Source organism: Spea bombifrons, chromosome 1 (genome assembly GCF_027358695.1).
Source record: "Spea bombifrons isolate aSpeBom1 chromosome 1, aSpeBom1.2.pri, whole genome shotgun sequence".
In the NCBI taxonomy this organism is placed as follows: domain Eukaryota; kingdom Metazoa; phylum Chordata; class Amphibia; order Anura; family Pelobatidae; genus Spea; species Spea bombifrons.
The window spans coordinates 58,290,208-58,306,033 of record NC_071087.1 but is presented as its reverse complement, the minus strand read 5'-3'; the positions used below and the strand labels follow the sequence as shown (position 1 = coordinate 58,306,033).

Genomic DNA, 15,826 nt, shown 5'->3' with positions numbered 1-15,826 from the left:
ATACTTTCTAGGTCCCAGTGTAACAAGAGTTGGAGCAAGCTTATGTTCAAGTCAATTTTCTGTAACTGGATTATTTTTATTTAGCACTACATCATGCTTCTGTTAAACCCACTGTACATTTGCCTTATATTATAAAGTACTGAAACACATTGGTCTAAAAGTGTGACTGATGCCATCTGGTAAATATCTTTAGTCACAAATGGTATCTTTGGGAAATATAAGTTATTTGCTCGGATATTAAAATAACAAGTGGATTATTTTCATTGTATAGTATACAATTAGGCCTTCAAGGATTACTTTTTAAGTATGATTATTAAAATGTATTAAACTACACTGTATTATTAGAAACTAAAAGGCAATGTCTGTTTTTCCCTTTTTTTACATCTAATATCATATGCACCCCATGCGTTGGCAGTTCTATAGGGAAGCATTTAATTTTTTTACATAGAAAATCATTCTAATATTTCTAGGGGTGTTCTACAAGAGTTAACTTGCTGAGATATTACTTAACACAATATAGTAGATCATATAGTGACATTGTAAATTCAAAATATATAGGATAAGCATTTTGGTGACAACCAATTTTTGTGATTTTTTTTAAAATCAGCTTTCGTTTTTTTAACCTAAAGCTACAGAGAGGAATGGGCAAAAAAAAGTTTTAGATGACTTGGTTCTGGATGGTGCAGAACCAATGATTCCAATAACTAGGTTCCCATAGAACACACAAATGTGTGCTCTTCTGACTCTTTCCTTCTGAAATACAATTAATTCAAATTAGTAACACCACACGCGCGCCTTGAGACTTTATGCTCTGCAGGATTAATGATGAGAACTATTAACTATTCCTTATTACAAGGCAAGCATTTTTCAGAGTGGAGAGTGGACATTATTAAGTTTCACTTAGGGACTTAGGTTCAAATCAATTTGACATGAAAAACAATGGTAAAAATGCTGGAGCTTTGATCACTAAAACTAATTGGACTCTATGCAGAATATGTTGTGCTCCCCTTCTTCAACCAAGGTATTTTTCCATTCTTTTTTTATAGACTATTAACACACTATGGTCTCTCCCAGAAAGTATTTCGTTTTGTTGTCATCTCCTCGTATGATTTGCTTATGACATATAAATTAACATATTTTGAACAAGTAATGTGGCAGGCAAGTTGTGTTCTTTTTTCTACATTTAGCATTTTTTTGGCTTATAAATATGGCGGTAATCTTTTAATTTTCCATTTTCATTCTTGAAATAACAGTTTTTAGCATAACTGACTGTCCCCAAAGTGTCCTTGGGATCTACATAGTTCTTCAATTTCCTGCTGCTTATGTATCCATCATTGTGATATTTGGGCCTATATAGAACGTTCGCCAAACACTCGGGAAAAAAAACCCTAGGAAAATACGCAATACATATGTAATTCATTGAAAAAAGAAGGAACTTCAGACAAAATGCACTTCTCATCAGACACCTAGAAAATGTTTTGCTTAGTTCCTGGCATTTAAAGGGCATATCTGTCATGGAATATTTACAGACAGATATTTCCTGAATTCATTAAAAAAGGATTTAAATGCCTCATTCGTTAAATGTGGAATTTTTGGATTATTATTTAAAGATAAGAAAAAAAAAAACATTTCTATAATGCAACAACAAATAAAATTATTAAGATTAAGAATAACGAACTGTATTTGAAATGTCTATAAATGTCTTGATGCGGCTATTGTAAGATAAGCGCAGTTAAGTTATATCATTTACCACATAGTACTAATGTCTATCTACTGTTATTTTTGTTTAGTGGCAGTAATCCCATCAAATTTTCATATAAAATTGAATTTATTTGTGTGCTTCTTTTGATACACATTATACAGTATATTATAGAAAATGTGTAATATTAGCCCCTGGGGTAAAACGTGCGGAACTAATTACTTCCCCATAATTTCAAATGGCCACTGACGCTTTTGGTGCGTAGTCTGAGCTGTGTCGAAGGTCAACTTTGTGACCTGGCGACAGCAGTTTACGTAGCTGCGTAAGGTACCGTATTGGCTCGGATATAGGCCGCCCCCGTATATAGGCCGCACCCTAAAAGTTTGGTGCTTTTTTAAAGAAAAAAGCACCAAAATAACATGCTTCCACTCTGTCGACCCCCCCCCGAGATATGCTGCCACTGTCCCCCCCGAGATATGCTGCCACTGTCCTCCCCCCCGACATATGCTGCCACTGCCCCCTCCCCCGAGATATGCTGCCACTGTCGTCCCCCGGGACCCAGGACTGCATGTCCCGGGCTTCGGGCGCTAGACCCCGAATATAGGCCGCACCCCCACTTTAAAGACTTAAAGTGGGGGAAAAAAGTGCGGCCTATATTCGAGCCATTACGGTATATAGAAGAATGTATAGAAATACATTTTGTTGTATCTATATACATTATTATGTCTGGCTGGCGCTGTTAAACACTGTGGTGCACTTATGCCCAGCAAGCATTCTAAACTTTGGGAAAAGATGGATGCCAGTGGAGAAAAGAGAAAAAGATGGATTTGGGTCTTACCCTCATTAATAGGAGCACTTGAGTCTTAAACTTAGCGCTATTCTCTTGGACCCATCCTTCAAAATTATTCTTGGGATATTTGTTCACGTTTTATTTATTTATTTTAGGAATGGGAGAGCTAGAGGATGCGGTCTGTGTCCCTGTAAAGGGGCATTTGGCAACTTTAACTCCCTCAATCCAATGGGCAAGGTAAGTAAACTCCCCCCAAAAGGTTATTATTTTGTTTAACCCCAATCCCATGAGGGGGAGTCCGTGCCTACTGTAGGGTAATTTAACAATATTTAAAGGATGGGGTATATATGGACAAAATGCCCACATGTTTATTTCATTATGCCTCACCCTACTGGGCATGGAGTGGGGGAGAACCTTTGGTTAGTAGGAACATTCTTTTTTTTTTTTTAAAAAAAAAACATGACATTTTGAGTTGCAAGCTTTTATTTCCTTCACATATATTCACCTCTCCTTGAGATTTTTTTTTTGTTTGTGTTATTTGCTGCTTAGATAAGAGACCCAGATGAGAAATGAGTATTAATTTGAGCACAGGATAATTGTTAGTCATTGTCACAAATACCTGTTACTGAAAAATGTTTTAGTATCAATCCGTCTTCACGTAGGAAATAATTTACTGAAGGAAATGAATGTGTTAAATCTAAGTAAGGCTTCCAGTTTATTGACGAACATCTTCTAGGCCTGTCAACGTGATTGATTTATCCAACGATGAAACTTTGGTTTGATTGCATAACTTCATAAAACAGTGTCAGTCTTTGGTAAACATGAATTATCTTTCTAGGGTGATCAATCTAATATTTCAAGGGTCGCATACATTATATACCCAAAAGGGAAAGACCAGCGGTTCAATATTGTGATAAGCCATCTATGTAAATTTTGGTTAAGAACATGCATTTTTATAGATATATACACAGAAAGGTGAAGATAAAGTTTCAGACTTAAATGAACTTATGAATTATTTATAACATTACATAAATTTGTCATTGAGTCCATTTAGTCCAAGTGTTATAGCTGCACACAGTTTTCCACACAATACTGCTACTTATTTTGGCTTCCTGAAAGGGCCCTGGAACATTTGGGTGCTAAACGTCCATGGTATCCAAAACCCATGCTTCAAATTAGAATCCCATCTGCAACTGATGAGAAATAGGCATGGCAAATATTTCATTTACTTGGGAAATATAACCATCGGGGTTGGTAGGTGGTCCTGACAACCCTAATATTGTTTAAAAATGTATTTGTTTTTTATATTTTTTTTTTATCAATTTTTGTTTTTATAAGTAACTATTTAGTGGGCAGGGATTGCATGCATCATTTCATCCCCTTAGAGACGTGTGGTGAAACATGAAAGTTGGTACTTTCTTCAATGAGAATTTATATATGTAGTGATTCTACCCCATCCTTCCCACAGGAAGGTCTAGGGTCTCTTCAAATGAAAAAAGAAGTTAAAAAAAGACCTTTTAAACCCCTTAACCCAGTTGGCAAAGGGTGGAACAAGATGTGGTTGGGGCAGGCGCTGCTTGTCATCCTTACCTCCCATATTATAATTTAATTAAAGTAACCCCCCAACACCTCTGAGCAGGGATGTATAGCAGGGATGTAATTTAATTACTACCTACCATGCACTGGTTAGGGGAAGATAGATTGTAATCCCTCCTTGCCTGTTTCTTTTCAATTGTTATCATGATTATTATTTTATAAAAATATATTTGTGCAGAGGAAGGTGTGGACCTCCATTCTCCTGGCTTTAGTGGATTTGAGAGTTGCACTTTTGCCCAACTCAAGTGTGTATGCTGTTGCAAACTTGCACTTTTTTCAACCTGCAAGCACTTAAAGCTAAGTGAATAGATCCCATAGAGGATCCCATAAAGAGGTGGACAGCAGTTAACAACCACTTGGTCCATCAAGTCTCTCCATTTTTCCCTGCTTTAGAAAGCTCCATCCTTGTTAAATTCTCAGTTTTGTCACTATTTCATACATTTTTATATTTCCTCACTTTAATAACCTCTACTTCTTCTGCTGTAAGCCTTTTCCCATTATTAACAACCATACCAACATTGGTGGCGTTCCCGCCTGTGATGGACCGACCAGGGGCCTCAGGTTGTCCCTCTCTGCCAAGAGCGACTTCTCCTTTCAGGACAATAATTCCCAAGCAAAGTAAAGGGATATCGCTATCCAGTACCCAAATAACCAGGCAAGACTAGTCTTTAGGTACAACAAGAGGAAAACTGATTTATTTTACACACAGACGGCTGGATATATCCAGCAAAACACACATTAACATAAAACTGGGATACAAACCGCCCCCTTGATCTGCCTCTCAGAGAAGATAACAGGGGCAGTAACGGGATTAACAATACAAAAGGATACAGACGCCACTAAAATAAAGAATACACAGTGTCTTGATTAGATTATCTCCCAGACCTTAGTGTGCTGTGTAAACAGTTAGGAAATAAAGCAATAATAAAATACATTTTTTTTAATAACGCACAAAAGGATAACATGGCACTCTTTACCAGGGCCCATAGTCTGTAGTAAGGAGGCACTCAGTCCCCTCCTGGAGCCCATGGCACGGAGGCTCCCGTGACACCGCCAATGTTGGGGGCGTTCCCGCTGACAGCAGCGGGAAACCCCCCCCTTTTAAAGGAAAAATGGACGGGGAGCGGGGCGTGTCAAGACCCAACTCCCGCGACGCAGAGGATTCGGAGAAGCAGTTCTCACCCTGCCATCTCCGGTTCAAACCCCGAGAGTTGCCAGGTATGTTAACAACCCTCTCAATAAAGTAAAATGTCCTTACATTACATCTAAGACCACATAGTTTTATACTAAGACTTCTTATCTAAATATTTATTCTCCTTTCACATATACTTGTAATTTGTTTAATCTATTTATGTATCTAATAAGGTCCCGGAATTAATTCATACTATGTCAATTATGAATTTCCTAAAAAACATATTGTTAAACTAAATAGTGTCTCTTATTTGCTCACAAACTGCGTAACATGTTGCAAAAGTCACTTTCCCACGAGTTTCACTGAGGCTTAAGAACTATGTTTGAGTCAAAGGTCAAAACACTTTACCCAGCAAATTAGAATTCATACACACACACAGGAAGGACAGTAGATTTACAAAATTACAGATTATGGGAATTTGTTTTTTTCATATTTTGAAATGGAAATGTCACTGCTGTTTTAACCGTATATATGCCAAAGCCTCTTCTGGTATTTAAATGGTTAATTTTGTAATTGTGGTACAAAAATTCCAGATATGAAAAAGAAAGTTAAATCATCCATATTTTTTGGAGTGTAATTTCAACAGCTCATCTATATTCTTCACGCGTTTCTTCCGTATTTCAAGGCTACAGAGTTACCATGATTTAGTCTCACCCACTTACATTCCCTAAATTATTTGCATGCATTGCAACCAAGAAAAAAAAAAAAACTTTTACAGCAGTTCACAATTTATTGAACACAAAATTGTATTGTCTCGTCTTGTTGATTTTGGAATTCAAGCATGAAATGACCTAACATATATTCCATCCAAACAAACCCATGAGAAAATAACACATTTAAATGAAGAGTCACACATTCCATTCCCAGCATGCTTTTTTGGGCACGGAAACAATTAATTAAAGGGATAGTATCTTAAAAAATAATTTGTACTATATATCTAAGGAATTGTAGGTGTTTTGATTACAACATGGTAGGCTTGGGCTTCATTCAGTGACCGATATAAACCTTAAATTGTGTTAATCATGGTAAAAAATGCATGGCAACTTCGTGATTCCACTCCCTGACTACCTCAATACACACACACTATGGACACTGCCAGTGTCTGTACTGTCGGCAAGACATACAAAGGTATGTACAAGTGTTTACATTTTGAAAATATGTGTTAATGTTCAGTGGAAATAGTTCTACATTAAAATTTTCTTTAATTGCCTTCTATTGTAAAAAAAATAGCTATCCTACACTAAGACGCCTTGCACTGTCCAAAATAATGCTAGCAAGGAGGGGATGGAAAGCACTATCTCCACTGGCAATTAAAGGGTTAAAGATATCTTTATGTGGTGTTCTCACTGCTCTCCCTATGAGCAATTGACAACATTTATTGAACCGCACTGAATGCTCTTTGGCTGCAATAATTAACAATTTGATCAAGTAACTCTGAGGTCAATTCCTCTGCAGTCTGAATTCCTCACAATTAAGTTAATCCTAATGCAGTATCAGAAAAACCCAAGCATTGGAATGTGAAGACAAACAGCTCAGATAACATGCTAATTACTTATTTGATAAATATACCACCTACAATATCGCCCCCTCTCTTGCAAATTATATAATTAAAAATAATACAACTAACACTCACATGCCACAACTGTCAAATTGCTCTCAAATTGTGTTGGATTGAGTGTTGGATTTTGTCTACACATGCATGGATTGGAGCTTTGTATAAAATAGCAGGCATATGGAAATAAATCCAGTATGTTGGATGAGGAGGCCTTACTCACAATCTCCATTCCAGTTAACCCCAATGGTGTTCGATGGGGTTGAGGTCAGGGCTCTGTGCAGGCCGGTCAAGTTCTTCCTCACCAAACTCATCCAACCATGTCTTTATGTCCTTTGCTTTGCGCATTGGGGCATAGCCATGGTAGAATAGAAAAGTGTCTTCCCCAAACTTTTACCACAATGTTGGAAGCATAGCATTGTCCCAAATATCTTGGTACTCTGAAACAGTAAGGTTTCCCTTCACTGGAAGTAAGAGGCCCAAACCCTAAAAACCAGCCCCATACTTTATCCTTTCTCCACCAAACTTTACAGTTGGCACAATGCAGTCAGGCAGGTAACGTTCTCCTGGCATCCACCAAACCCAGATTGCCCATCAGACTGCCAAAGAGAGAAGAATGATTCCTCATTCTACAGAACACGTCTCCACGAGTCCCATCGCAACGTGCTTTATACCACTCAATCGGACGCTTGGCATTGTATTTGGTGATTTGAGGCTTTTATGCAGCTGTTTGGCCATTCCATGAAGCTCCAGCCAACAGTTTTTGTGCTGATATTAATGCCAGTGGAAGTTTGGAACTCTTCAGCTATAGAATCAGCAGAGTGCTGGCGATTGTTACGCACCATGCGTCTCAGCAGTTGATGACCCTGCTTTGTGTGGTCTTCCGCTAGGTGGCTAAGTTGCTGCTGTTCCAGTAATAACACTTACAGTTGACCCTGGAATATCTAGCATGGGTGGCATTTCACAAACTGACTGCAAAGTTGGTATCCTATCACAGTAGCATGCTTGCATTCACTAAGCACTTCAGAACAAGCCAATTTTTTTTAGGTGCTTGATTTTATACACCTTTGTTGGGGGCATTTTAGGGGCAATATCAGAGGTGAGGCAGGATGGGACCAACCATCTGTCTTACATATCTGGCCACTTTGTGGCTTCAATGCAACACAATGTGGCCATGTAGGAGCTATGATAGATTGATAGATAGTTAATGACCATACGTTGCCATGATAAAGGATAAATCTGGCATCACCACGGCTCTGCGGAACAACATGACAGTACCTTCAAATTGAGACTATTCCACACAAAAAAAATAAACAAACAGGACAGTTGGGAGGTATATATACATTTGCACATTAACACAATCTGGTTTAAATGCCATTTTAAAAGAAAATCTTGTAGAACGCTTACGCGCTTCTATTTGCAAATATACATTTTTTGCAGTTTCTACATATAATACAGAGACTTCACTAATGAATCAACAAAAGTGAAGTATCTGCGGAACGGTGCTATTTATCTCCCATTGCATAAATATTACCTAATGCTGATTTATTTCTAAGCATTTATCACTGCATTATGTTATCAGTCCCAGGGAGTAACAAATTACGAAGAAATATGTGTGTGTACTATTCTGGCCAAGAAAATATCTATCCCAAGTAAGACCTTTCTTGTCTTGTTTTATGGTGCCTGGTAATATTACTGTGAAGTTATGTTATGAAGAAATGTAAAAAAAAAAAAGTTGCACAGTGTAAAATGCTGCACAAGGGGGATTAAAGGAGCTATTTTACCTGCTTTCCAAAATGTAACACTTTTATAAATATAATTGCAGTGTTTCATGTATTTGCGGTGTTATTAACCCTTTCTTTAATGAGGTGTGTATACAGATAAAGCTTTCTTTGATACAATTTTTAGATGTCAAGCCCAGCATTTAGTATGAATAATACATTAAAATAATGAAAAACGTAGACATTTCTTTTATAATATCTTATGAAACTTGTCCCCAAACCAGTTCAGTTGGCCAAAATACCACAAAATACCATAGTTATGAGTGACTAACTTCTTGGCTATCACATTAGTGACATTAGTTCAAATTAGGAGGGCCCTTTACAAGTGTAATGACCCCTAAAGTGTGCTTAATGATTCTTAGCATATCATTTTCCACAAAGTCCACTTATGTACACAGTAAAACAGCAAGAGCAGATAGATCCTACCTGGAACAACTTCAAACAGATACTTCCCAGGACTTTCCTCATTACAAGGATGCTCTACAACTCTGTTTCCAGGCAAGAATATTGTACCCTAAGGAGAAATAATGGCATTAGTTCAATAGGTGTTCTTGAAATATACAAACTCTGAGTCGCCATTTAAAAATGTTTCTATATATAAAGGATGTTGTGTAAAAGAAGAAATATGTTTTATTGTTTCTCGTCTAGTTCTAGGCTATTTCAAGATCCCAGCTAGAGTGGAGGGTCTTCCAGTGAAGTGCCTTGGGGCCAATGTTCCATCTAATTTTTCTTAGGTGGTGTGCGCAGCAAATTTCTCCCAGAGCCAAAATTTTGTGCACACAATATCCGCGCCACATAAAGTATCAAATAATAATAAAATAATATAATATAGATTTTTTTTTTATTGGGAAAAACTGTTGTGCGCACAATTTTTGGACATGTGCGCTCTCTAAAAATGCTATGTGCCCTTGGAGTCTATTGATCAAAGAATAAAGGCAAAAACATTCCCTGTTATACCACTACAGCTATGATTCTCTCATGGTAGAACACTAGCGATTTTTATCTTTGTGAGTCTACTCACAAACTGTCTTTTCTTAGGGGGATTGGATTGACGCTTAGGTTGGACGATGTAAGTCTTTGAGCTCCCTAAATGGATGAGGTGCATAATCCCTTTTTTTATCACAAATATTCATTTATTCAATATCACAAACATAATGAGCCCCATAGCCTAATTATGGTAGCGATGCTCTGTAGATCTACTGGCTGGTCTGTTCCAGCAGGTGCACAGACCTCTATCTGACCATAGTGGCTTTTGTGGCGGCAAAGGGACAACTGCTGTGAGTCCCTAAGGTTAGTTTAAAACCAGGACGCCTACCCCTTTTATCCATCATTAAAGACATGATTGATTCGCTTGGTCTAGAAATGTATTTTTTGTTAGCCAAGTAACACTTTATTTCAGGACTTACCTTCCATGGTGTGCTTATACTAAAGCCTTATGCTTATGTGATGTATATTTTCCTAGGTTTAGATATCCATTCTTTAAAGCTTTTGTAATTAAACCCACTCTAGTGTTAGGAATTATATCATATTCGAATGGTCCTTTCATGTGGTTTTTAAATGTTTATAACTGACACAGTTAATACCAATTTGTGTAAAATATACTTGCAACTCAACAAAATATGGATAATAAATATAAGGCAATGTGATATAAATAATTGAAATCACTCAGAGTATCTACTATTTCACTGTGCTTTATGTAAATAGCACTTTTCATAAATAATGATGTTGTTTTCGGTTTTGCTGCTATATGTCTCTGTAATAAATATAGAAAAATGATTTTAATTTGTCACAGCAAATGAGCTGGCACATAGACACGCAGCTTAAATGTATTACTTGACCGCAAATCATTATTTTGAAAAATGTGTAGATGAAAGAGGTACATCCAGAAGGTGACAGAGAACAGACTAAAGTTAACCCCGTTCTGTCCTTCATGATGTTCTTTGCTGTCATGAATAGGTGGACACAACCAAGGACACGATGTCAGGAAGTTTTAAAAAGCTTCAACATTTGTAATATATGTCTTTTATTAATATATATATGGTAATAAAAATGTATCTTCTGTAATTATATGATATATTAACCCAGATAGACTCTGACCTTTTCACATCTTATGGTGCCACCAAGAAAGCTTTGGATATAGAATGTTATGACTGACAGTTCTAATATAACGTCAAATGAGACAACAAGTTGATCCCTAGGTTTCTCCAAACATAGTGGTGCTACATTGACCGCCGTCATGGTAACTCATGGCATCAAAACACACAGCCACAAATTCTATTTCTAAACCAATACATTACTTAAAGCTGTTCTTAACAGATGGCTTAAACTTTTATCTCATCAAAGTCATTTGTACATTAATCAAAATCTTGTAGGACTCCCACACCAATTTTGTTGCAGGTATCAGTCATGGCACCCTTCTGAACCATGTGGAAATAAAAAATAAATACAGCCTTGGCCCAACTGATCCTATAGGATCAGAAATGATCCTTCCAAAGCTAAGTGTTCAATCACCTTGTTTTGAAAAACAGTTAATATATAGGCTCTTTTCAACTAACTTAGCAAAGATAAGGTAGAACTGGCCCAGGCTACTCAAAAATATTTCAGCTCCCTATATTTAGAAGTCACACTTTCCATTCATCAATGTAGGATAGTCCAGTTGTTCCCATTTCAGCAGATGGCTGGACTCTGGGTTTACCAACACTGCCAAATTCATGACAGATGCAGTGAGTGTGAAACAGCAGGTGGTTCCGTCTGCATCTGCTCATGACAAAGAACCAAGATGGTGCGTAATGAAATCTACATATTTTGGTATCCAGACTTTTACAAAGGTGATTTAAAAAGTAATGAAATAGTATTTCTTACTTGAAACGCTCTGTGAATCTGATGTTTTTCTGCAATTTGTATTTCCAGTTATTAAGAGTGCATATGATGACTTAGTAATATACCTTCCTGTTTCACATCAACAAAAGGCTTTACGCACCCCTCCTTAGAATAATTGATTTTATTTATTGTTTGTCAATCACTCTAATTGGGTTGAAAATATTTCCCGTTTCCTCAATTTATAATTATGAAGACCTTGATTTAACCATAGTGATTGGATTTAAATTATTAAGCAGAGGCCAAGAACAAGATGTAAAAGGGACACACCAGACATCATATGCACTTTAATGCATACAATATCTGCATGGTTTGTTTTAAAATGTTTGTGATGTACCTCTTGCAAATCCATTTCCCCTGCAGATATTTTATTTTGCATGCAACTGTCCGTGCTCTAAAAGTGGAGATCTATTTAGACCGTGTACTTGCACAGCAAGCTCTCCCATTGTCTAGAAGCAGCCAATCGGTAGCAAGTAGAGTTGAACCACCGAGGAGAAGCGCTGCTGCAGAGTTCTTTAATACACATTCTGCTTTAGTGGGGGGCGTCACCTATATTTAACTGTCCCTTTAAGATATCTCTTCTCATGGTATACATGTAAAGAATGTTATTAATGTGTATTTTTCTTATTTTAAACTGTAAACGTCATTACATTTGTTTAGTGTATAGATTTCTTCTATAAACAGCCAACAGGACCGGAAGCATTGTTTATCTGTCTGTTTATGAAATTGCCTAGAGGTTACTAAAAAAAAAAAACAACCAAATACTCTTATGAGACTGTTGTTGGACAAAGTGGTCAGTGGTGCAATCACTGCAATTATTGTTCTACCCCCTGTACACTGAACCCCCCTAGACACTTATTATAACACCTTAAATTGACACTCCACATAGTCTAGCATTGTACGCTAACATACACACACACACTCATTGTTGCACTGTACACTGGCACATGTTCTAACACCGTTCACGGACTCCCCTCACACATACAAACACCATTCACCAACACAGAAACTACACTGAAAAACACTTTCATCCTCCACACTTATTTTAACCATGTAGACTGACATCCACACACTTATGTTAACCAGGGATAGCTACAGTTCACAGTTGCTGGACCCAGTGGAAGACACTATAAATTAAAATACTAAAATGCTTTCCTGGGTTAAACTTGTTTTTAAATTAATAAGCCATTTAGGCCCAAAATAGTAATGGGTATGTATCATAACATACATACACATGTACATTCATGCTTACCCTAACATATAAACACACATACTCTATCTCCCCTTTTTATTTATCTATTTTGTTCTCTGTATCTCTCTTCCATTTTATCTCTCCCTATCTCTTCTCATTTTCTATCTTATTTCTCATTGTAACGGGTTCACCAAGAGAGCTATAGTAACTCCCAGAGATCACCCACATGTATCTTCCTGTTGTCCCCGGAATAACTTCCAGCACCAGCCAGCATGCGCACCTTGGAACCCTGCTATGTGTACCCAATAAGTAGACACAACTACCTTGAACTGAGTACAGCAGGAATGAACAGTTTATTGATGTAAAACATAGACTCATATAGCCACATAACTTCATTAACATAAATTAACATTGATAAACAGGTAGACAACCCAACCTTTAATTCCCTTTGCACCAATCCTATTGATGGGATTAGTTACACAATGGAGTTCCTGTCTGTGGTATCTTTGTTTGACAGCCAGGCTGGAGCCATCTCTGAGTACCTTGGTGCCCTGTATGACAGGTCATTCTGTCACACTCATCTCTCCCCTTTCTCATTCTATCTTCTTGATTATCGTAGTAGGAGCATGAGGTCTGGACCTACAGACCACTGTTTCAGTGTTCCATCATGGTGCTTGCTGCTTCAGTGCACAGGCATACAGACAGAACAGACCTCAGGCTCCCTTCATTTTGGGTAGGTTAGAAGGAGCTCCATGCTCTCCCCAACTGGCCCTGTTCCTCCAGTGGCGGGAGCCGCTTGATCAAGGCTTCCTAGGTGGCTGCATTGGCCACCTGGTACTAAGACCAGCTCAACCTCCCACAGAGTATTTGTATTAATTTTAGCGCTTCTCCTGATCAGGACTTGTTTCATAGGGCCATAAACCATTTTTGTATGTACAGAGTCATTGTCATGCTGCAGGGATTATACTCCAAGACTGCTGACTGCCCATCACACTCAAACTTGGTATAGGTCTTGTACATGAGACCTCACAAATGTAGTCACATTCTCTAGTTTAGTCTACCACTTGTTAGTCTATGGCACTGATTCAATATGCTGCAATTACTTGGTTTCTCTACTTTATTGCAAACCACAGATTGAGCTACTGATGACCTGCACCTGTTACCTTTTAAGCAGGTCATTTAAACCTGTATTTGCCCTGTGTCCCTTGCCCGTGGATACTTTGCCTGTTGATCATGTGGCTTAGTCTGCTGGTTTGGTGTTGATTCCCTGCCTGTGTATCCTGCCTCTGAATCAGGACCATTCTTTTGGTTTATTATCCTGTACTGTGTCTCTAGACCTGTTCCCACTGCCTGTTTGAATTGTGACCACTTAGGTCAACCCTTTGCAAGAGTGCACATTCCGTGTAACTTGACTCCACAACTTTTCCTTGTGTGGATTTCTGACCAGTGGTATGTCCAGCACACACATATCTATATATATACACACAAATATTTGCAAAACATTTATAAATTAACAAAATTCTGTTTTCTTTATTTCCAGGAACCTATGTGAAATATGCAACAAAGTCTATCTGCTTTAGACATGCCTAAATATGTACATACGTACTTAACCCAGCACCCAAATTGCACCCACAGGATAACACACAGACACAGGGCTTGCCTAGCTTGCATTCACAGGATTTATCCAGCACCCAGATTGTACCCACAGTAGCCTACTCTAAGAGTCTCAGGTCTCCTCTCAGACAGGCTCACACACGCGCTTTATTAATTCTATGCCCTTTAGGCCCAAAACCGTAACTGTAATTGATAAACTCACAAAATACACACACATGATCTACCCTTACAAATGCCTACCCACAAACACACATGCCTGCCTATAAACACATACATACACAAGCACATTTGCTCTAACAGATTCACATCTTTGCTTACACTTGCCCTTGCATCCACACACTTTCAAAACACAAACCCTCTCTCTCTCTCTCTCTCTCTCTCCCCTTTCTCATTATTACTCCCCCTTCTTGTTACCCTCTTTATCTCTCTCCTACTCTTTATCTCCCCATTCCCTGTGATCCCCTTCCTGTTATATCTCCTTCTTTCTGTCCCCTATCACTCTCCTTTCTCCTTTTTTGTTCTCTTTATCTCCCTATCCTTTTTCTTTCTCTCCTCCACTTTCTCTTTACCTTACCCTTTCCCTCTTTTATCTCCCCCTCTTTTTTTGAACCTCCCTTTCTCATTATATCTCCCATTTTTCTCTCTCTCTCTTCCGTTTCTCTTTACCATTCCCCTTTCTCCCCATTTCTCTCATATATTTCCTTCTCTTTATTTCTATCTCTCTCCTTTCTTTCTTTCTTTCTTTCTTTCTTTCTTTCTATCTCTCCCATTTGTGTCTATTCTCTCATATATTTCCTTCTCTTTATTTCTGTCTCTCTCTTTTCTTTCTATCTCTCCCATTTGTGTCTCTTTCTTTCATCTCATTATTTCTCCTTTCTCTCTACCACTCCCTTTTTCTCTGTATCTCTCCAACCTTTCCCCATCTCTTATCTTATCCCCTTTGTTCCATCTATCTTGTTTTATTATCTCCCCCTTCTCACTACCTCTTCCAATCTCTCCTTTCTCAGTATCCCCCTTCTCTCTATCTTCTCATTATCTCTCTCCTATATATATCTTTACCTCTCCTCTCTCTCACTATTTATCTCTCTCTTTTCCTCCATTACTTAATTTAAGTCCTGTGGTGGTAGTGTGAGGCTTGCTCCTACAGACTTCTGCTTCACTGCTTCGTCAGGGTTCACACAGCTTCATGAGGGAGCAGGGAAACAGAGGTCTGTAAAAACACACCTTACACTCCATTTATTTTGGACTGGTTTGAGATTTATGATCTCCTTACCTGGCCCTGTTCCTCCAGCAGCTTGCAGTCTGTTAGACACAGTGGTGGGCTAAGCAATATATGGCCATATAGTTTTACGGAATCCCCAATACTTATTGCTTAGATGTTTTTTGAATGGTATGCACAGAATTATTGTTTTGTCTGTTACATTGCCAGGTGGTGAAGCATGATTCATCACTCCAAAGAGCATGTTTCTGCTGACCCAGAGTCCAGCGGGCCTCCTGCCTTCAGCCCTTCCAGCGGGCCTCCTGCCTTCAGCC

General features: G+C 38.2%; 1 protein-coding gene across 2 annotated transcripts in view; it reads right to left on the bottom strand.

Moving 5' to 3' along the window:
* Window positions 1-15,826, bottom strand: part of ARHGAP24 (Rho GTPase activating protein 24) — a 320,431-nt gene that overhangs the window by 112,395 nt on the left and 192,210 nt on the right. For both annotated transcript variants that reach the window (XM_053461725.1, XM_053461726.1), the window contains exon 3: window positions 9,037-9,124. In XM_053461725.1, coding sequence (XP_053317700.1) covers window positions 9,037-9,124 — 88 coding nt within the window. The remainder of the gene's footprint in view (window positions 1-9,036; window positions 9,125-15,826) is intronic.